At 41.3% G+C, this 24,633-nt stretch overlaps 1 protein-coding gene across 16 annotated transcripts in view; it reads right to left on the reverse strand.

The window, feature by feature from the left end:
• The window catches only part of ITPR1 (inositol 1,4,5-trisphosphate receptor type 1), a 355,914-nt gene that overhangs the window by 306,851 nt on the left and 24,430 nt on the right, over positions 1 to 24,633 (reverse strand). For all 16 annotated transcript variants that reach the window (XM_055259821.2, XM_055259818.2, XM_055259814.2 and 13 more), the window contains exon 4: positions 21,066 to 21,136. In XM_055259821.2, coding sequence (XP_055115796.1) covers positions 21,066 to 21,136 — 71 coding nt within the window. The remainder of the gene's footprint in view (positions 1 to 21,065; positions 21,137 to 24,633) is intronic.

Raw genomic sequence — 24,633 nt, forward strand, 5'->3', positions numbered from 1 at the left:
TCTTCCATGATGATTGAACTAATTTACATTCCCACCAACAATGTAAAAACATTCCTATTTCTCTACAACCTCACCAGCATCTGTTGTTCCTGACTTTTTAATAATTACCATTCTGACTGGCATGAGATGGTATCTCATTGTGGTTTTGATTTGCATTTTTCTAATGATCAGTGATGTCGAGCTTTTTTTCATATGTTTCTTGGCCACGTAAATGTCTTCTTTTGGGAAGTGTCTGTTCATGTCCTTTGCCTGCTTTTTAATAGGGTTGCTTGGTTTTTTTCTTGTAAATTTGTTTAAGTTTAAGGCAATATTTTAAGGGAATTTACCGCTTAAGATGCTTAACACTACAATTTGAGAAGTCATATTTGTAAATTGATTATCTAATTTAAAAGAATAAAGGAAGAACAAAATAAATCTAAAGAAAGAGAAAGAAGAAAATAAAAACAAACATTAATGAGCTTCAAAACCAACCTATCGTAGAAAGAATTAATAAAGCCAAAATTTGTTTCTTTGAAGAGTAATAAGACAGAAAAAACATGGGTCAGTGCTTATTCAAGAAAAAAAAGAATGCACAAATAAAAAATATTAGGACAATTATTACTATATTCTTACCGATGCTATAACAAATAATCAAAAATGTAGTGGCTTAAAGCAACACAAATCTACTCTCTCAAAGTCATGGAGGTAAGAAGTCTAAAATCAAGGTATTGGCAGGGCTGCATTCCTCTGGAGACTTCAAGAGAGAATCCATTTTCTTGACTTTTCCAGCTTCCTGCATTCCTTGGCTCACGGCTACATCACTCCAACCTATTGTTTCTATCCTCCCATCTCCTATTAACTCAAATCCTCCTGCTTCTATCCTACAAGGACCCTTGTGAACAGGCACACCTGGAAATCCAGGCGACTCTCCCCATCTCAAGAGCCTTAATTAATCCTATATGAAATCCCTATACCATATGAGGTAACATATTCACAGGTAACATATACTAGGATGAAGACATTCACAGGCCATTCTTCAGCCTACCACATGGACAAAACCAGTTGATCCAGGAACAAAATAATAAAAGGAGACTATAGATTTGAAAACTTAGATGACATGGGTAAATTTCTAGAAGAACAGAGCTTACAATATTTACCCAGGAAGAAATAGCCCTTTAAAGACATAAGGAATGTGTATCAGTAGTTAATTTTGACATAAAGAAAACAGATGGCTGGGATGACTTTACTCACGTGTTCTACCAAACTGTCAAGGAACAGATAATTCCAATATTACACAAACTCCCCTAGAGAATAAAAAAAGGAAACACTCCACAACTCATTTTCAGTGTGGTATAACCTTGATACCAAAACCAGAAGAGGACAGGACAAGAAACCAAAGTAAAAGACACACAGAAAGAAGACACAAGATATGGACGTAGGCTGCTGACAGCACTCAAATGCCTGAATCTGTGTTTTCCCGAGCCCCTGCTGCACTCCTATCCTTCATGCAATTCAGCTGTTCATCTGGGATTGTTTGACCCTAAAAAAATCCCCCTTCTGTTTAGGTTAGTTTAAGCTATCATCCAAAATCAAAAATCCTGACTAGTTCACCATTCCAGCAACCAACCTGACACATCTAACCTCTTCAATGGTATTTGCTAAATATCAACTCAATTATCCATATTCATGGAAGGGCCTGTGGATATTTGGGTAATGAAAGCCAGGTCAACTAGAAGTAATTTAAAATGCATGCTGTCACTTTTCCAGCAAGCTCTCTTACTGCATTTTTCGTAAGCCATTATTAACATGAATTCAAATTATTTGGGCATAGTGATCTGATGGCATAGACAAAAACAATGAACACCAGGGGACTAAAAACTTGTCTGGAATTCAACATTCTCCAAGAATGATCCACAAAGTAGTTCTCACTCATCTCTCCTCATAAAATTGCAAATTCCTTAAGGGCAGGGAGCATTTCTATTCATTCAGGTAGGTAACCTTGTAAATAGTCAAGAAGCTTGCACAATCCAATGACCTTTGAGGCTGTGTTTCTAAGAGCCTTGCCAAGGACATATTTTCCATTGCAACAGTTGAGATGCCACTACAGAAACATGCAAAATGGTAAAAAGTCAAACAAAAACATTTATATTCCCTTAAATATACCTCACCCTTCCAATTCTATTAAATAGTTATCTTAAAGTCCAATTAAAAAGCTGATGTCATAAAACTGAAATTAAGAAAATGTATCAATATGTAATTGACAAGGAGATACAACAATAGAAGTTCAAGAAAACCCAGAGCAATGTTTCCAGTCAGTGATAAACCTGGCAAACAATTGAACTCAGTTGCACCTCTGCAGCATCCAGGGCATAATAAAATCAGAGAAGAGTGTCAATGAAGACCAGAAACCAAAATCTGGAAGCCACTTCATTCCAGAAACGGTACCACAGCTTTCTAAGTTCACACAATATTGATGACATGTCCAGCCACTATCAGAAACATGAGCTACTGCTGGAGTTCTTGATAAGCAGATGAAAAGAGATGTCAAATTTTACATAATCTTCATACAGATTATTGCTTACGGCCTGTGGAGTTGGGGGAGGCAGATATAGCTGTACTCAGAACTAGGAGATGTTGGCCCCACTTAATCACACATTAGGCATTCAAAGGAACAAGAGTCTAGAAATTAGTTACTTTAAAATGCCCAGATTTTGGAGAGAAAATAACTTTGCTGGCCGGGCACAGTGGCTCACGCCTGTAGTTTCAGCACTTTGGGAGGCCGAGACGGGCGGATCACGAGGTCAGGAGATCGAGACCATCCTGATTAACACAGTGAAACCCCGTCTCTACTAAAAATACAAAAAACAGCCGGACGTGGTGGCGGGCACCTGTAGTCCCAGCTACTTGGGAGGCTGAGGCAGGAGAATGGCGTGAACCCAGGAGGCAGAGCTTGGAGTGAGCCAAGATTGCGCCACTGCACTCCAGCCTGGGCAACAGAGCAAGACTCTGTCTCAAAAAAAAAAAAAAAAAAAAAAAACTTAAAATAATAATAATAATAATTTTCCTTCACATCAAGCCATCCAGAAGATCACCAACAAGTGTCCTTATCAGAATCCTAGCCCAACATCATTTTCACATCTTGCCTTGTTAGTTTGTACCCTGTAGGGGACAACTGGAAATAATGCTGAATGTTTTATTTTGCTCCCTCAGCAAGCTGTATAAATTCATTCCTGACAGATCTGAAAATAAAATCAATACTAACATTTTTAAAAGAAGTAAGTTCTTGTAGCTTGCAAGAGACCAGTAAAGGAGCACTGTGGGTTTCCTCCCTCCCCCCGCCCTGATCAAGGGACTGCATTCCCTTGGGCTTTTATATCCTTGTATAATATTTAATTAAATACTCTGTTCCTACTGGTTTATGTACTAGAGAACACTAATTTTAGAAAACCGATTAGCTGGTTCTTTCTAACCGTATGTTATTGTAGCTAAGGTCAAATTTTTCACTGAAACTATGGCAACAAAACCCCATATTCTTTGTCGACAAGACCAAAGCAAAGTTCTGAAGTGATAGTCCTCCACTTGATTGCTAAACCGAAGTCGAGTTACTCTATTTCCTACCTTTACCTCAAATGCCACATTTCTGGGAATGGTTATAGGGGGAGGAGAGGACCTTAGTCACAGAAATTTGCTAGCATAAGTCCAAGCGAGCTTATATATAAGTGTCATCACTGATAACATTTTTAGACACATATAATTTTAGCAGCACAAAACATCCAGACATTTCAGAAGCACCCAAATTGGAACTCAAATGTACCCGGAAAAATACCAGACGAAGAAAGGAACTTTTAAATCTCAGTTAGAAGAATAATTGCCCAACTTATCTTCTCAATTATTGCAACTGTTCAAGTTGGAGTTTTTCTACACTGACCTTCGCTGTTGTTTTGGAAAGGAGAACAGGTGGGTTCTTTGAAAAGACATATTCTTTTCTTCACACCTATAGCCCCTCTCCACTTATCTCTCCCAAATCAGTGCCAATGACAATAAGCACAATTTTTGCCTCCTATAAGAGCCAGGCTGACCTCTCACCTTGGGGAGAGATCCCTCCAGCATGGTCAATAATACAGAAGTAGCCGCCGCTGGGGGAGCTAAACAATGGGTACACATGGACATATAGAGGGGAATAATAAACACTGGAGATTCCAAAAGGTGTGGGGGTGGTACGGGTTAAAAAATTACCCATTGGGTACAATGTTCACTATCAGGGCCATGGGTACACTAAAAGACCAAAGTTCACCACTACACAACACATCCAACTAACAAAACTGCAGTTGTACCCCCTAAATCTATTAAAAGAGAAAAAGAAGTAGCCTCTGGACATCCCTTCTGCAAATGCAACTGCCCTCAAAGCCCGGGAGAGAATGCCACTTGGCAGGCTGGCTGGCAGAAACCTCTCTAAACATGCAAGGAGCACGTGGGGGGCAGGGAAGGGCAGCTTTTGGGAAAGAGCAGATTGGCAATATCTTCCTCCTGTCTGTCAAGAGTCACTGGAATGCCTGCTGTTTGGGGTAAGATAAACACAACTTCCTCTCTGGCTAGGCTTGTAATTCTACACAGAAGGCAGGATTACCATCTCGAGCAAATGACCCATCAGTAACTGAGGCTCTGATCAAGGCTCGTGCGAGGAGAGAAAAGCCCGGATGGCTTCTTTTCTAATAGCCCCAAACTCTGTCATAGTTGGTTATCGGGCCCACTCAATAAAATCTAAAAACTTCAGGAAGGCTAAAGTCTGCCTGGCTATGGATTCCTTTGTATACTCCACTGGCTGAGTTTTCAAAACAGACATATCGATGTCTGTTTTACAAGACGGCAAAGGCCGTGTTTGAGCTTCCTAAGAGATGTCCCAAAAGCTGCTAATTGCAAATTCAGTCACAACAGCCACTCTTCACTGAGTGCTGAGGCTGTATTGCAGGTATTTACTGTGTTACGCATGCACCAAATCATCCTCACACAAGCCTATCAGCTCCACATTGTTATTCACCATGGCAGCCAGGTAGAGAAACTAAGGCATAGACAGGTTAAATGACTTGCCTGTGGTCACATAACTAGTAAGAGCAGGGCAGGGACTTGAACCCATGTCTGACTCCAGAGCCTGTGCTCCTAACCACCATGCTCTAGGGTCTTCCCAGGATATCTTACCCACTCATCACCAGATTCGGCAAGACCTTGACTTAGAAAGCTATTGTCTTTTTCTATTTGTTCATTTTTTCAAATATTCAATAATGTCATCTTTCCACTAATGTTCTCTACCAATTGGATTGAACCCATTCAGTTTCCAGAGAGCTTCTTGTCTACAGTGCATCTGTGCTCTCCCCAGCTGTTTATTGACCCAACGCTTCCAACCATAGGGCTTCCACAGGAAGCAAAAACAGAAAGAACAGCTGGGTCCTTCGGTGGGAAAACACACACAGTGAAATGGAATCATCCATCTAACCTCTGTCCCAGAGCAGAAATTCCCTCTGCAAAATCCCTGACAGATGGTCAGCCCTCTTTGAATCGGGGGAAACTCAGTAATTTGAAGCAGGCCTCTTCTTTGAGTAACTGCTCAGCACTAATAGTCAGAATTAATTTCTTTAAGCCTCAAATTCTACCTCTGGACACTTTGATCCACTAGCCCTCATTCTCTATTGCTCTGGGCTCAGAACATCTGTCTTCTATACGACAGCCCTAAAATAAGAGAAGATAACAGTGAGTGGCTCCTGAGAGCCTTGCAGGAGCATGACAACTTGTTAGAAATGTAGAATCTCGGCAGGGTGCCGTGGCTCATGCCTGTAATCCCGATACTTTTGGAGGGCAAAGTGGGAGGATCAGTTGAGCCCAGGAGTTTGAGACCAGCCTGGGCAACATGGCGAAACCCCATCTCTACAAAAAATACAAAAATTAGCTGGGTGTGTGGACACAGTCCTGTAATCCCAGCTGCTCAGAATTAGGAGGCTGAGGGGGGAAGATCACTTAAGCCTGGGAAGTCAAGGCTGCGGTGGGCCTTGATTGCGCCACTGCTCTCCAGCCTGAGCTACAGAGCAAGACTCTATCTCAAAAAATCAAAATAAAATAAATAAAACAGAAATGTAGAATCTCAGGTCTCACTCCAGACTACCTAGTTAGAATCTACATTTTAACAAGATTCCAGGTGGTTCCTATACGCAGTCAGGTCTCAGGAGCAATGCCTTAGAGGTCTCTTTTCATTCATTCTACAAACATTTTAGTTCCTAATATAGTCCAGAACCTGTGCAAAGCCTTAGGGAGACAGGCATGGTTTCTGTCCTCACAAGTAATGCAACAGGCGGGAAGGGCTAAGTCAAAACCAGCAAGTTAAAAGTCAATACTAAAAATTAGCAGTGTTATGGTATTTAATATGGGCCAGGTAGTCCATTAAGTGCTTTACACAGATTAACTCATTTAATCCTCATAAAAACCCTATGAGGCATATATAATAATTTCCCCATTTTCCAGATGAGAAAATGGAGGCATTGCCAGGTTAAATAATACATCTGAGATGACATGACCAGTGAAAAGCAGGGCTGAGAGTCAAACCCACAGGGTCTGGCTTCAGAGTCTGTGCAAAAGGAGCAGCTGCTTGCCTGCACACGAAGGTTCAGTAAAGGTGCCCCAGAGGAGATGTTTTCTGAGCAGCCCAACTCTATGAATTCACTTAAGTGGCAGACACTGTGTGGTCCTCCAGACTTAGGTTCAAATCCCAGATCCACCTTGATTGCTAACCCTCTGTGGGGACAGTAACAGTACCCATGTCATAGTGTGCTCCAACGGTCAAGAACAAAAGCATGCATGACCCTATCAGAAAGCCAAGCACAAAGGAGGAAGGTACTTAACAATTACTTGTTTTTCATGCTCATGTACTGAATGCAGCCAAGGAATCTCAAAACTATAGGCATGAAAGAGAGAAAAAAGATCAAACATTAGGAGTCAAGGAGAAGACACTCTCAGAGAATGGACCAATAAGATCCACCTTACAGGGAGAAGACAAGTCAACTACAAGAAAGTTTTAGGGGTTGTTGTTGTTGTTGTTGTTTGAGACAGTCTTGCTCTGTTGCCCAGGCTGGAGTGCAGTGGTGCAAACATGGCTCACTGCGGCCTCAACCTACTGGACTGAAGCAACCCTCCTGCCTTAGCCTCCTGTGTAGCAGGGACCACACGTGACCACCACCATGCTTGGCTAGTTTCATTTTTTGTAGAGACAGGATCTCACTTTGTTACCCAGGCAGGTCTCAAACTCCTAGGCTCAAGCCATCCTCCCGCCTTGACCTCTCAAAGGGCTGGGATTGCAGGCATGAGCCACCATGCTCAGCCTACAGGAAAGCTTTTCAAGAGTAACAGTCTCAGGTAGTTTGGAGCAAGATTACAGGGCAGCGTTAAGGCATCAGTGTAAAAAGATCAGCGGCCATTCAATTTAAAATGTCAGCGAAAACACTGCTAGAACTGGGAGCAGTCAAAATCATATCAGAAAAAAACACCAATTCCTTTTCAACCAGTATTTAAAGAAGGACCAACATTATGCCAGGTGCTGGGAAAGGAGTGCAGGGCAAGATTTGGTCCCTTTGAGTGCTCCAAAATCTGGCGACGAGAAAACAGTAGCTGTGTATTTATCAGACTGTCATAAATACTATACTCAAGATTGTTAAGTAGGCGGTTAGCATGCCCCTCTTGTCTATAGACTTTTTCTTCTGTGTCAACGCAGCTCACAATGACGTATTTTGGGGTTGTAGAGGAGGAAGTTAAGAAATCGGGCAATTTTTGTCAAAGAATATTTCAAGGCCAGTCCACTTCTAAACGCAGTTTTAGAGGAGCTGTTAAGAGGAGGATTTCTGGTGTTAGATTGACTGGGTTCAAATCCCAGCTCTGCCACTTCTAGCTACGTGATCTCGGACCAGACACTAAACATCTTATATGTCAGTTTCCTCATCTGTAGAAAGGTACTGGCCTTACTTATGGGGTTGTTATGAGGATTAAATAAATGAGTGTATGTAAAATATATTAATTAAATAGATTATATTCACTAATGTCTCTTAGCACTACACAAGGTATTCACTATTATTTGCATTTATAAAAAATAGGTTATCATTAATTACACAGGGTGACGGAACCAAAAAAAAAAAAATTTAATTCATGGCTCAAACACAGAAGCCTAAAAGACAGTGTGAGTAGAAACTGGGGTTGTGTCCCAACCCCAGTTTTGGCACAGGATTGCTCTTTGACCCCAGGAGACTTTCTAAATCCCTCTAATTTTCTCACTTGTCAAACAAGAAAGGAAAAGAGTTATGATAAGCTCAAGTGATTCACCACACATCTTCATCAATGCTCTGAAGACAAGATTATAAAACCCTTTGCCGAAAGAAAAAGTCCTTAACCACAGTATACTGCTTTCAGGAGAATCATATAACAATATGACAATATGACCCCATTATGCTTGCTGAGATTTCCAAACCAATTTCACTCTTGATGGAGGAAGTCACAAAAGCAATACTGTGATTCAATCAGAGGACAAGGTAAACTTATTTATTGCACTAGAAGCATTTTATGCACATAGTGCTGAAAATGGTTCTCCATTAGCAACTAAACCATAAGGGTAAATGACTATAAAAGAGGGGTCTGAGGTCTACTTTCCAAGGTGACTCAGGTAAGCAAAAAAGAATGGATCCAGGGCATCAAAGTAAACACAAATTCCCTTATGCTCATTTTCAGGGTACCCAGAGCCTTCAGACATGCATCTCATAGCTTGAAGCAAGTAGGCAGCAATCCAGTGAGGGATACGCTGCAGTGTGTGGGACTCCAGCATAATGAGGCAGCAGGCACCATCCCGTGATTGTGTAACACACTGTGAGCATTCTATGTTGCCCAGGGAATTGACTTAAATTACAGTTTTGTTCCCTTTAAATGGAGTCTGTTGGTCCAAGATTGAGATAAACTAGTAAATCTGAAATGAAGATTATAAAAAACTATTAATCTTTTTATTAAATCTGAATTGATTTTATGAATACAGAACAAGTTGCAGGAGACTCTCCTACAAGGCAGCTGCACACACTCTTGAAACCTTCAATATGCCTCAAGGCATATACTTGACAAGCACCTTAAATAGACTGATTTTTCTGCCTTATTTAAAAAGACAGCAGAAAGTAAGTCCTGTACCCCTACTGTGAAAAGCCTGTCATGGATTAGAATCAAAAGAACAAACAAAATTTAAGTTAGGCCCTCCCCTTTGCATGAGGGTATTTAAAACTAAGTAAGATATGGATTCATTCCTTCGATGCCTTGCCAAAAGAAAAAAATGAAAAAATACTGTTGCTTAGCAACATTTAAGACAATGTGCAGCAAAGGAGGGTCGTTTGAAAGAAAGCTAAGCCGGTGAGTTTGTTATAGCCACCGTAGATGACCTCTGTGACCCAAGACCCTGCCTGTGTCCCCATGTGGCCTAAGGGTAAGGTTAAGGCCTGGCTATTACCGGCACTCATCTATCTTGACAAAGAGACCTGTAATCCCAAAGAAATAAGAACCTACTTCTGCACAGCACAAGGCTTCTAACGTTAACCTGCCTGTTTGCACCACTAATAGCAAAGTTTCAAGCTGGATGAAATCTTGGAAAAACCCCATTTAACAGATGGGAAAACTGAGGCTGAGATGAAATGCCTTCTCCAAGGTATTGGAGGAGTTCACGGCAGATTCTGGGCTGGATGCTAGCTTTGGCATCCAGAGGTTGCTCTTTCCCCTATATTTAACCTAAATTGCAGGCAAGACCAAGATCAGAGAAGTAGGCTATTGACACTCAAGTGTTTCTTATCACTCAAGCATGAAAAATGCCATTCTTATTTGAGGACCCTTCCTAAGCTGCTGGGAGGTTTCAAAGTCAATTACAAAGAGCTTGCATGAGATGTGAAACCTTTCTCTCTCTCAATAAAATAATCCTACTAAATCCACCAGCCTGCTACTAAAAGGGGCTAACATGGTGCCAGCACTCTGGGACTGGGGAAAGAAGGCTCCAATAAAAATAAAAAGGCCACGAGTCTGATCCTCAAGTTCATGGCCATGCTTTAGGTCCAAGAGTGGCTCATTATAGCCAAGCAACATACTCTTCTCCATGCCAGTATCATGCTGACTGCACAATACTCAGACTGTCATTATTTCCAGCCGGGCATATGTTGAGGAACCAGGGGTCTTCCACCAACATTTTACTCTGGAAATGCCCAGAAACTGGATTATACTGCCCCAGGCCAGACCCTCATTTGCATGACAAACAGGACTCATCCTACTGTAAGTAACATACTGCGCATCCCACAGCTGGTCAGGGCAATGGCTAAAAGTGCATTAAGTGTGGCAGGGTGCAGTGGCTCACACCAGTAATTCCAGCAATTTGAGAGGCCAAGGTGGTGGATGGCTTGGGGCCATGAGTTCAAGACCAGCCTGAGCACCATAGCAAGACCTCCATCTCTACAAAAATTTAAAAAGAAGCCAGGCATGATGGGGTATGTCTGTAGTCCCAGCTACTTGGGAGGCTGAGGAAGGAGGATTGTTTAAACCCAGGAGGTCGAGGCTGCAGTGAGCCATGACCACACAATTGCACTCCAGCCTGGGCAACAGAGTGAGACCTTGTCTCCATAAAACTACAAAGGAAGAAAAGCACTGGACCCAGCCTTTGGAAGAGGGCTCTGGCTACGACACTCACAAGTCACATGGCACTGGACCAGCTCATAACTCTTGTCATCTCAAATGGCGTCAGGTACCAAATAGATGTGCTCTGGTCTCGGGGTGCTGCACAGCAAAAGATTAGGACATGAAAAGCATCCTCACCTACTTTTCCCCAGTAGGCCAGGTTTTATACTAGGTAGGAAGAAATTTCACCTGCTTTGCTTCTACTTATATATAAACAGTTGCAGTGAAGACAACAAATTACTCTAAAGAAGTTCCTTAAAGATTTTCATTACATATTGATGTAGACTTCTTTGAGAATGTCTCTTTCCTCATGGAGTACAAATGACTGGCACACGGGAACTACGCAATAAGTGTTTGTGAAATGAATGATAATCATTCTAAGAAGTGACATTTAACTGACTATGGGCAAGTTACCCAACTTCTTAGAGCTTCCATTTCCTCAACTGCATCATGGGAACATCAAGACCTACACCTCATAGGTGGGTTCCTCAAATTAAAAGAGATAATTCAAAGGAAGTGCTTTGCACAAAATAAATGCTGTATTAACATTGGCTATTGTAATTTATAATGTGGGTCTGTTTCCCCATGAAACTTTAAGACTCCTGAAAGCAAGAAGGACTGTAACTCATCTTGCCCTGCCATCACCAAGGCCAGCAGCTGGTACACAGTAGAGCCTCAATGCTGGAGGTAAACACTCATTTTTCACAATACGTTTGCTTAGACTGGACTATGATGCTTGAAACCAACTTCACTGGGAAAGAGAAATGTAAGATACTTATCTGGAACATCCACATATTCAGTCTGTCTGATCCCCTCCCCAATTCATATAAACCACTTAGTGATAGAATAATGATTCCTTTCCTCTCATTTTTTCCTGCCCCAACTTCTCCTCATTTTGAACTGTAAGTTTCCCTTCAAACAGCTTTCACTCTGAAACTATGGGGCTCCCTGTAAGGTTAAAAGCGGCACATTTTGATATTACTGATATGGTAACATCTGTCCAACATCAAGAATTTGGAGCCATGACGGGCCTCTTGATGTGAACAGAGAAGACTAGGTTTTGAAAGCAAGAGCCTGACTGTTGCCCGAATCTCATGCAATAATGGCATGACCAACACTAAAGCCTATCTAATTGCCCAAAAGCCCAGTTCCCTTGTTTCTACTCCCACAACCCTGGAGGTGATTTATATTTAAAAAGAGCAGAGATTCTGGGAGCAAAATGAAGACTGGTTGTTAGTTTCCACCTTTTCTTTGCAGAAGATGCCTTTATATTTAGCACTGGGGAGCTGGGGGAGGGACTGGTAAAAGTGGGAAGAGGAAAAGATAATACAGAGAAAGGAATTCACTAACCACAAAGTTTCTATTCCCTGTTTCAATCTGCCGTTTGCCTTCTCTAGTCTTTCAAGATTATCGGCAAAGACAACACAAATCAGGGAGAAGAAGAGGTTCTGCCTTACCTTCCATGGACGCTGGGGCTTTAAAATGGTACCACATTAATAAAAGAACTAAAGTTGCTGCATTATTCTAAGTCTCAACTCTCCTCATCCCTTACGAGGACAATGATATTGTCCAAAATTCATTCAGATGAAAAAGATGTGGCTTATGTGAAACAGATGTGCAGCCAACCTTTTCTTCCTACAGAGGAAGTTAGAGGCAAGAGATACATTCAAGTAAATCACACACACCCAAAAAAGCAATTCACTTTGGAAATGTACTTTCAACCATCACAGAAAAAAAAGCAAGTGTGTTCGATGTTGAACTCTTCTACATCTACTGTGAAAATTAACAGCAACCACGCACTGAACAACTATTGTGTACTAAGAACTCTATTAGGCTTTTTATGCATATTATCTTTATAAGGATGGAATTGTTTTACCCTATTTCACAAGTGAGGAAACAAGCTGAGAAATATTATGTAATCTATCAAGGTTACTCAGCTTGCATAGAGGGGCACTGGGGCTCAAATCCAAGTCCAGGGGTTCATATGTGCACGTCCCCACCCACAAAGAATTTGAAGACAAAAAAAAAAAAAAAAAAAAAAAAAAACTCTACAAGCCAGAAGAGAGTGGGGGCCAATATTCAACATTCTTAAAGAAAAGAATTTTCAACTCAGAATTTCATATCCAGCCAAACTAAGCTTCATAAGTGAAGGAGAAATAAAATACTTTACAGACAAGCAAATGATGAGAGATTTTGTCACCACCAGGCCTGCCCTAAAAGAGCTCCTGAAGGAAGCACTAAACATGGAAAGGAACAAATGGTACCAGCCACTGCAGAAACATGCCAAATTGTAAAGATCATCGAGGCTAGGAAGAAACTGCATCAACTAACAAGCAAAAAAACCAGCTAACATCATAATGACAGGATCAAATTCTCACATAACAATATTAACTTTAAATGTAAATGGACTAAATGCTCCAATTAAAAGACAGACTGGCAAACTGGATAAAGAGTCAAGACCCATCAGTATGCTGTATTCAGGAAACCCATCTCACGTGCAGAGACACACATAGGCTCAAAATAAAAGGATGGAGGAAGATCTACCAAGCAAATGGAAAACAAAAAAAGGCAGGGGTTGCAATCCTAGTCTCTGATAAAACAGATTTTAAACCAACAAAGATCAAAAGAGACAAAGAAGGCCATTACATAATGGTAAAGGGATCAATTCAACAAGAAGAGCTAACTATCCTAAATATATATGCACCCAATACAGGAGCACCCAGATTCATAAAGCAAGTCCTGAGTGACCCACAAAGATACTTAGACTCCCACACAATAATAAGGGGAGACTTCAACACCCCACTGTCAACATTAGACAGATCAACGAGACAGAAAGTTAACAAGGATACCCAGGAATTGAACTCAGCTCTGCAGCAAACGGACCTAATAGACATCTACAGAACTCTCCACCCCAAATCAACAGAATATACATTTTTTTCAGCACCACACCACACCTATTCCAAAATTGACCACATAGTTGGAAGTAAAGCTCTCCTCAGCAAATGTAAAAGAACAGAAATTATAACAAACTGTCTCCCGGACCACAGTGCAATCAAACTAGAACTCAGGATTAAGAAACTCACTCAAAACCGCTCAACTACATGGAAACTGAACAACCTGCTCCTGAATGACTACTGGGTACTTAACGAAATGAAGGCAGAAATAAAGATGTTCTTTGAAACCAACGAGAACAAAGACACAACATAGCATAATCTCTGGGACACATTCAAAGCAGTGTGTAGAGGGAAATTTATAGCACTAAATGCCCACAAGAGAAAGCAGGAAGGATCCAAAATTGACACCCTAACATCACAATTCAAAGAACTAGAAAAGCAAGAGCAAACACATTCAAAAGCTAGCAGAAGGCAAGAAAGAACTAAAATCAGAGCAGGACTGAAGGAAATAGAGACACCAAAAACCCTTCAAAAAATTAATGAATCCAGGAGCTGGTTTTTTGAAAAGATCAACAAAATCAAGCTAGCAAGACTAATAAAGAAGAAAAGAGAGAAGAATCAAATAGATGCAATAAAAAATGATAAAGGGGATATCACCACCAATCCCACAGAAATACAAACTACCATCAGAGAATACTACAAACACCTCTACACAAATAAACTAGAAAATCTAGAAGAAATGGATAAATTCCTCGACACATACACCCTCCCAAGACTAAACCAGGAAGAAGTTGAATCTCTGAATAGACCAATAACAGGCTCTGAAATTGTGGCAATAATCAATAGCTTACCAACCAAAAAGAGTCCAGGACCTGATGGATTCACAGCCGAATTCTACCGGAGGTACAAGGAGGAACTGGTACCATTCCTTCTGAAACTATTCCAATCAATAGAAAAAGAGGGAATCCTCCCTAACTCATTTTATGAGGCCAGCATCATCCTGATACCAAAGCCTGGCAGAGACACAACCAAAAAAGAGAATTTTAGACCAATATCCTTGATGAACATTGATGCAAAAATCCTCAATAAAATACTGGCAAACCAAATCCAGCAGCCCATCAAAAAGCTTATCCACCATGATCAAGTGGGCTTCATCCCTGGGATGCAAGGCTGGTTCAGCATATGCAAATCAATAAATGTAATCCAGCATATAAACAGAACCAAAGACAAAAACCACATGAGTATCTCAATAGATGCAGAAAAGGCCTTTGACAAAATTCAACAACCCTTCATGCTAAAAACTCTCAATAAATTAGGTATTGATGGGACATATCTCAAAATAATAAGAGCTATCTATGACAAACCCACAGCCAATATCATACTGAATGGGCAAAAACTGGAAGCATTCCCTTTGAAAACGGGCACAAGACAGGGATGCCCTCTCTCACCACTCCTATTCAACATAGTGTTGGAAGTTCTGGCCAGGGCAATTAGGCAGCAGAAGGAAATAAAGGATATTCAATTAGGAAAAGAGGAAGTTAAATTGTCCCTGTTTGCAGATGACATGATTGTATATCTAGAAAACCCCACTGTCTCAGTCCAAAATCTCCTTAAGCTGATAAGCAACTTCAGCAAAGTCTCAGGATACAAAATCAATGTGCAAAAATCACAAGCATTCTTATACACCAATAACAGACAAACAGAGAGCCAAATCATGAGTGAACTCTCATTCACAATTGCTTCAAAGAGAATAAAATACCTAGGAATCCAACTTACAAGGGATGTGAAGGACCTCTTCAAGGAGAACTACAAACCACTGCTCAATGAAATAAAACAGGATACAAACAAATGGAAGAACATTCCATGCTCATGGGTTGGAAGAATCAATATCATGAAAATGGCCATACTGCCCAAGGTAATTTATAGATTCAATGCCATCCCCATCAAGCTACCAATGACTTCCTTCACAGAATTGGAAAAAACTACTTTAAAGTTCATATGGAACCAAAAAAGAGCCCACATCGCCAAGTCAATCCTAAGCCAAAAGAACAAAGCTGGAGGCATCACGCTACCTGACTTCAAACTATACTACAAGGCTACAGTAACCAAAACAGCATGGTACTGGTACCACAACAGAGACATAGATCAATGGAACAGAACAGAGCCCTCAGAAAATAATGCCGCATATCTACAACAATCTGATCTTTGACAAACCTGACAAAAACAAGCAATGGGGAAAGGATTCCCTATTTAATAAATGGTGCTGGAAAAACTGGCTAGCCACATGTAGAAAGATGAAACAGGATCCCTTCCTTACACCTTATACAAAAATTAATTCAAGATGGATTAAAGACTTACATGTTAGACCTAAAAGCATAAAAACCCTAGAAGGAAACCTAGGCAATACCATTCAGGACATAGGCATGGGCAAGGACTTCATGTCTAAAACACCAAAAGCAATGGCAACAAAAGCCAAAATTGACAAATGGGATCTAATTAAACTAAAGAGCTCCTGCACAGCAAAAGAAACTACCATCAGAGTGAACAGGCAACCTACAGAATGGGAGAAAATTTTCACAACCTACTCATCTGACAAAGGGCTAATATCCAGAATCCACAAAGAACTCAAACAAATTTACAAGAAAAAAACAAACAACTCCATCAAAAAGCGGGCGAAGGACATGAACAGACACTTCTCAAAAGGAGACATTTATGCAGCCAAAAAACACATGAAAAAATGCTCATCATCACTGGCCATCAGAGAAATGCAAATCAAAACCACAATGAGATACCATCTCACACCAGTTAGAATGGCCATCATTAAAAAGTCAGGAAACAACAGGTGCTGGAGAGGATATGGAGAAATAGGAACACTTTTACACTGTTGGTGGGAGTGTAAACTAGTTCAACCATTGTGGAAGTCAGTGTGGCGATTCCTCTGGGATCTAGAACTAGAAATACCATTTGACCCAGCCATCCCATTACTGGGTATATACCCAAAGGACTATAAATCATGCTGCTATAAAGACACATGCACACGTATGTTTATTGCGGCACTATTCACAATAGCAAAGACTTGGAACCAACCCAAATGTCCAACAATGATAGACTGGATTAAGAAAATGTGGCATATATACACCATGGAATACTATGCAGCCATAAAAATGATGAGTTCATGTCCTTTGTAGGGACATGGATGATACTGGAAATCACCATTCTCAGTAAAGTATCACAAGGACAAAAAACCAAACACCGCATGTTCTCACTCATAGGTGGGAATTGAACAATGAGAACACATGGACACAGGAAGGGGAACATCACACTCCGGGGACTGTTGTGGGGTGGGGGGAGGGGGGAGGGATAGCATTAGGAGATATACCTAATGCTAAATGACGAGTTAATGGGTGCAGCACACCAACATGGCACATGGATACATATGTAACAAACCTCCACATTGTGCACATGTACCCTAAAACTTAAAGTATAATAATAATAAAATAAAATAAAAATATATATATATAATTATTCTCATAAAATTAAATATGAGATTTACAAGTACCAGACTCTGTACTAAGTACTGGGAATACAAAGAAAAGAATAAGGCTTAAACTCTTAACTAAGGGTCAGGCTCCCCCAGTACTAAATTCTTAACACACAATTAATCTTCCCAATGACCTTATGAGATAGAGCCTATTATCCTCTCCCATTTTATAGGTGAGAAAACCAAGGTTCGCAAAGGTGAAGTAATCTGTTCAGGGTCACACAGCAAAGAATTCATGGAACTTGGATATGAACCAGGAAGCCTGATCCAAGAACCTCTTTTATTAACCATTAGGGCTGCAGATCTCAGGAGCTCAAAAATTAAAGATGCAAAGTCAGAAGCCATGGGGAATACTGCATAAACAGTCCTTGGATTTCCATTTACTTAAGAACAGGTTATGATGGTTCTCAATATAGGAAATAACTTGGCAAGGAAACAATGGAAGCAAGAGCAAACCCAAATGACTACATGCAGCTCTGCTGATTGCTCAGATAAAGACTCCATCATCCCATTCGGCTGCTTGCCAGCATCTCGCTTTTCCATATGTGTTTGTTAAAATCTAGGGTGCAACGGGTCCATGAGGAAATGGACTAGAAATGCCTCCAAATTGCCCAACTGCCCTATGCACAATTTCTAAACATCAAAATGACTTCAGCTCCAAAATACACTTATATTTGGAAACGCAGCAATTGCTTCCAAAACAGAGATCTTTCTCATTTTAGAAAAAAAAAAATGTCAAAGTATGCTGCACCGCAGTTGAAGGAATGCTTTGGAAAAATTTTTAAAACTCACTGCCCAAGTTCCACGGTGGAGGAGCAGATCTTTCCAGCACTGAGGCAGCCTGCAAAGGCAGAGCTGCCTAGGCCCCTCACCTGGGTGCAGGGGACCTCTGGTTTAGCACATGGAATTAAGGAAGTCCTGACCTACATTCCCAAAGCCTGCAGCAGAGCTTGCTTTGAACCAGATTTTCCCACAAGGACAAAGCAGCTCACAACCCAGAAACCTTTATTTTTAATTTAGGGAGAAAAGCAGTCAACAAATCAAGTCACTGTCATGTGACCACCTGTAGAACCAGGCCAGGCTGTAAAAGGAGTTTGCTTCCTTCCAAATAGCTTCTGTCAGACTATTACTGTTATCTCAAAACAGTCACTTCAAATCAGCCACCATATACACATCCAAGCACCAGGCACCTTTACAGTCATGCCAGAAAAACATGACTCCTCTGACTTCCCCTGCTATAGTCCTATTTATTTTTAACATTCTAACCCTGTATTCAAACAGTCCCTGGTTCATTTGTGACAACATGGATGAACCTGGAGGACATTATGCTAAGTGAAATAAGCCAGGCACAGAAAGACAAATACCACATGATCTTGCTTATAAGTGGAATCTAAAAAGATTGAACTCCTAGAAACAGAGTAGAATGGTGGTTACCAGGGGCTGGGGTGGAGGATTGAGATGTTGGCCAAGGGATACAAATTTTAGTTAGGAGGAATAAGTTCCAGAGATCTATTGTACAACATAGTGACTACAGCAAATAACAATATACAGTATACTTGAAACTCACTATGAGTTTTTAAATGTTGTCACCAAAAAAAAAAAGCATGTGAGGTAATATATATGTGAATTAATTCAATTTAGCCATTCCACTATATATACATATTCTAAAGCATCATGTTGCACAACATAAATATATGTTGATTTAAAAAATAAAATTTTAAATTATGTGCATATATTTCATATATTTGTAAAAAACAAATAGCCACTAGTTAACTTTGTACAGTACATTAGACTCTCTCCCAGGTTCATCTCCCAGCTCCCAAGGCTTATTTATAGAACAAGATAAGAGCTCACACTGGACCCAAGCAATGCCTTCCTGATGCATATCCCTCCCCTTGGTCCCAGCTGCAAAAGCGAAACCTAGACCAGCTCTTCCCTGAATAACAAAGTTCAGGTTTTATTAGCCTAGATTTCATTAGCCATGGTTCTTAACCTTGGCGGCACAAGAGAAACACCTGAGAAGCTTTCAAAAAGCCCAATGCCCAGTTAACTCAAAATCCCTGAGCTGGATTCAGCTATCAGTGTTTCTGAGAGTTCTCCAGGTGATTTCCCTGTGCAGCCAAAGTTGAGAACCACGGCTCCCACTCCATCAGTCACCAGCCATGTGACCTCAGACAAGGTTCTTAAGTTCTGAGTGTATCAGTCTCTTCCTAGGGAGGAGGGATGGCTCCCTGAGCTAATGCAGGCAGAGTGCTTAGCACAGGGCCTGGCACAGTAAATTGATCTTGTCCCTTTTAATATTCACAGTGGGGAAGTAATTCTATGAGTGACTGAATTATGATTGTTGGACGAAACGTTTCATTTCTGCAGCACTCAAGATTTTGTCTTGTCTTGGAAGGAAACATGAAAGACGGATTGAGAAGAAAAAGGCGGTGGAGGCAATCGCCACCTTGGGTTCCTCTTACAACTTATATCAACAACCGTTTTTCTTTTTTTTTAACAGCCTCCCCCCACCCCCACCCATCCTCAGGTGAAAACATTCTCCTGATAGTCTCACGCCAACTGGATGCAACTCAACACCAAATGTCTTCCAAATGGCTTTTCTACATGTGAACGTCTGCGTTCTATTTTATTCTAATTTATTTAGCTTTTATCCAAAAAAGTCAAAGTTTCTAAACCACTAAACAATAAGAACTTAGAACTCGAATTATATAATCTGCAAATGGCAAGATTTGAGCCCTTTGGGACTGAAGCCATCAATCAAATACCTAACCCAGTGGTTTTCCACCCTGGCTGTAAAGAATCATCCCCAATTCCAGAAGTTACCTTAATTGATAAATAATTTAATTAATAAATAGATGCTTAGGGCTTTACAGTGGATCCCTAAGTCCTAAGATCTACAATGGAGCCCCAAGCATCTATTTAAAAACCCCTCAGATAATTCTAACATGTGGCTAGAGCTGAGGACCACTAACCACAACAAAAAAAAAGAAAAACAAATGTTTATCATCTAAGATACCAAGTGTATTTCAAAGACCTCCTACAATAAACTAAGCTACCTTTGGAGAAAGATGCCAATTCAGGAGGCCTAAAGAAAAACTAATTTGGGTAGAAAAGCTGCCCTGCCTATGTCTTGTTTTTGTTTTTGTTTTGAGACAGGGTCTCACTTTGTCACCCAGGCTGGAGTACAGTGGTGGGATCTCGGTTCACCACAGCCTGGAACTCCCAGGCTCAGGTGATCCCCCCAACGTCAGCCTCCTGAGTAGCTGGTACTACAGGTGCATGCTACCACACCCAGCTAATTTATGTATTTTTAGTAGAGACAGTGTTTCACCATGTTGCCCAGGCTGGTCTAGAATTCCCAGGCTCGTCTAGAATTCCCAGGCTCAAGCAATCTGCCCACGCCGGCCTCCCAAAGTACTGAGATTACAAGCGTGAGACACCGTGCCCAGCCTGCCTATGTCTTTAACTCAAAAAACAAGTGCAATAATTAAGAACATTTCATTCCAGTGAGATGTTGAGTGAGGTATCATTAGCTACCTCTTAAAGAATGTATCTAAGAATATCAGCATCTCCAAAGAGACAGTGAGATCTGCTGAAATAATGAATGTTCCTTGTGACTGGATCCATAAATCCTATTTGTTTGAAGAAATACCTGTACAAATGTAAGACTTTAAACCGAATTAGCACTTGTCAACACATATTCAATAGACAAATTAAGGACCCAGTAAAAAGCCATCCCAATCTTGATATTAAATTTATGTATGCATTTTTCAAGTTGTAAAGCTTAGAACTGAAATCATACTCTGAAAAAAATACATAAGTAAATAAGCCTATTTTGCTTATAAACACACACACACACACCCCAACAACACACTTCATGAATTTTCAAGTGAGTCAAGGTGACTACTCCAGGAAAGCCACCACCTTACCTCTGAATTTCTTAGGTGGATTGTTAAGGTCCCCGGTTTCCGGCTGTACAACACAACGATCATCAACCAGGCTGTAAAGAAGACAGATAAATGCTCTGTCAGGTGTATGAAAATGAAACTCTCAGCACTATGCAGAAATCAGATATCCTAGGGCTTTTCCTGTGCAACATTTAGACTGCCATATTCTCCTGCCAGGAACTCTTTACACTAGAGGCTTCCTATGCATGGATCTAAACCTAATCCGAAAGCCCAGGGTTCTGTTCTGTGAAGGACACATTAAGGTTACTGTTTCCTGTGGCTCCTTTCCCATAACCATGTCCATGGTAGATTTGAATATAGCATGCAAGGTGGCCGAAGTCGCGAGACACAACAAGGAGCCGTTGCATTCAACTAAGAGTCGCTGAGGAGCTGACTTTTTGCCAGGTGAATATGAGCCAGGCCCTTGCTCTTTGGGAGCTCAAGGCTAGTGCAGGAGCCTTAAGAACAAACTGATAAAGAAAATATAATCTAAGGGCTATAAGAGAAGGAAGAAAAAAAACACAGCCAGAAGCGAACTGTGCCTGAGGTCATCTGAGAAGCTGCAGACAGAGGAAGTTCTAATGGAACTACTGGAAGAGTCGAAATAGATGTTGGAGGCTAGAGGGGAGCGTTTCCAGGTGGAAAGAACCATGAGCGTAAACTCATGAAGATATGAAAGGACTCTGGACCATCAAAAGCAACTAGTGGGGAAAGTACAAAAAAATTACAAATAAATAAGCTCACATTACATAAAGACTCAGTATTTAAAGTTCTGACTGCTAAGTCTAACTTGCACAATTCTTTTAGAAGAACCACTTAAAAATATATTTTTGAACAGATGAGGGAACTGAGACTCTGAGAAGTTACACAACTTGTCCAAGCTCCTAAAACTGGTACTGATAGAACTGGCTAATCTTCCAACTGACCACAGAACTTGCACTTGTTCCCAGCTAACACACCATGGTTTTCCAGGGTTCCTCCATTCATCTGTGCTGCCTCCTCTTATCCCAAATGCAAGGTACCATTAAATATTCAGCCTTTACCCTTACTGTTCTATTCTCCAAGATTCCCTTTTGCCTCCTAAAGTCCTGCCTGTCTTTCAGGACTCAGATTAAGAGCCCCACTTTCTCCACAAAGCCCCCCCAAGCCTTTCCTGCGCCAGACACTCTCTGCCTCTCCTTCTCCATCCTCCCAACCTCACTGACTGAGACTCCAAAGGTGCACCAGGCTACCAGCTCCATGAAGGCCAGAAGATGCCCAAGACTGGCAGCTCAGTATCTATTTGGTGGGTAAATCAAAGTGTCCATGGTACCCCACCAGCAGTGTGCATCCTTCAGCTTCACGACACAAGACCTCACTGTATAAACAAGAGGGACAATGTAGCCAATGGCCTGAGTTCTCATGTAAAAATCAAGAGCAGAATATACATATATAAAACACCCACCCCGAGCTCCTGTGAGTGTAAGTACAGTAATGCCCCCAGAGCTAACATAATGCTTGACAGGGTGGGCTCAGAATCCAAGGTAGGGCTAGGTTAATAAATCATCAAGCTCTCATGGCCGGGCATGGTGGCTCACACCTGTAATCCCAGCACTTTGGGAGGCCGAGATGGGCAGATCACAAGGTCAAGAGATCGAGACCATTCTGGCCAAAATGGCAAAACCCTGTCTCTACTACAAATTCAAAAATTAGTTGGGCGTAGTGGCGGGTGCCTGTAGTCCCAGCTACATGGGAGGCTGAGGCAGGAGAATTGCTGGAACCCAGGAGATGGAGGGTGCAGTGAGCCAAGATCATGCCACTGCACTCCAGCCTGGCGACAGAGCGAGACTCCATCTCAAGAAAAAAATAAATAAATAAATCATCAAATTCTCAAATGGGGAGGAAGTGGTAAGAGGAGCCCCAGTCAAGCTCAAATGACCAATGAATTGTAGATGGCACTCTGCCACCTACTAGCAGCATGATCGTGACCATGGCATTTTACCCCTACCAGTCTCAGTTTTTTCATCTGTAAAATGAAAGTTGGTCTCAGGGATTCTTAACGAGGGGGATGTTCATCAGACTTATTGTTTCCAAATATACTGACACCAGGACTCTGTCAACCTAGCTTACTAAAGCTGTGCTGTAGGATGAGGCCCAAGAATCCCCCCCATCTTGTTTTTTTAAAGAGACAGGGTTCTTGTTGTGTTGTCCAGGCTGGTCTTAAAAGCTGGTCTTGAACCCCTGGCCTCAAAGGATCCTCCCATCTCAGCCTCCCAAGTAGCTGGGATTACAGGCATTAGCTACTGCACCAAGCTGAACCTTTATTTTTAACAAGCTAAAAAGGCAATTCAGAAGCATGCCACTGAGTAGTGTGCACACACACACACTTGCCCTCCAAGATCCTATTGGAGTTCTAAAGTTCAATCAGTAGATGAAGCCATTTGGAGGTAACCACCATCTATACAAATGGGATGGGGCTGGAGTGCTACACAGTGAGTCCCACAGCGACTGGCAGTCACTCATTGTAGTCCACAAGTCCTCCATAAATATTAAAAACAGGAAGAGTTGTCAAACTTTCTCTCCAACCCTATTTTTACACTGCTATCCTCAAATATGTGCAAGCAACTGAGAAAATAAAGTATTCATCTCAAGAAAGTATTAGCAACCCAAAGTTCAAAAAGAAGCACTCCTCACTTTAAAAGGGCAGGAGGGACTCATCATTAATTTGTTTACAATGTTTGAGGAAAACACTTAAAAAGCACTTCATATGATTTTCAAGAAGAGTTGCCCTGGAAGAGAAAGAAGGTACTAAGATCTCAGGGGCTCAGGAGGCACCTGGGTGACTGGGAAATCAAGACCCCCAGGGCAAACATGGGAATAGAGTGGGTTGAGGTTTAACCCGGCATCCAGATAGGGGCTGTGCACAGTCAAGGAGGAGAGAGAGCTGTGGGCAGACAAGGAAGCCAGAAAGAGAGAAGCTGGCCTGCAGAGAGCAACTGTTGGCAGCCCTAATCTTGGAGTCTGGAATTTTCTGAGCTGTGAAATCTTGGGCAAGTGACTTTGCCTCTCTGAAGCTCAAAAGTTTTGCCTCCACAAATGGTAATGATGATAGTGTTCACCATAGATAGTTGTGTGAGGATTAAGGAAGATGTAGGCACAGTATTTAGCATAGTGCCTAGCACACAGCACATACCCACCGGGCTCATTTAGTGCTTTTCATTTATTACTGTTGCTGTCATTGCTGAAAAGAAGAAGAGGGTAAAAGAGTCAACCATAGACGATGAAAAGAGGAAGGAGCCAACCATGACGAAAGGAGGGACAGTCAGAGGCAGGGCAGCTGTTGAGGGTAGGTCCATAATGGAGATAAATTGTTAAGGGTAGGTCCATAATGGAGATAGGTCAAATGTAGAAAGTCACTGGATCTGGTGATCAGGCAGTCATGGATGACTTCTTTTTCACTGGATGACATTTGAAACAAAATCTCTCCACAGTGGGAGCACAAGTCTAACTGAGCTATAATTCTGTATCTATAATAATGTGCTCCCTGAGTGTGGAATAACCTGCATGAGAG

This window comes from Symphalangus syndactylus, chromosome 21, assembly GCF_028878055.3.
Source record: "Symphalangus syndactylus isolate Jambi chromosome 21, NHGRI_mSymSyn1-v2.1_pri, whole genome shotgun sequence".
Classification (NCBI taxonomy): domain Eukaryota; kingdom Metazoa; phylum Chordata; class Mammalia; order Primates; family Hylobatidae; genus Symphalangus; species Symphalangus syndactylus.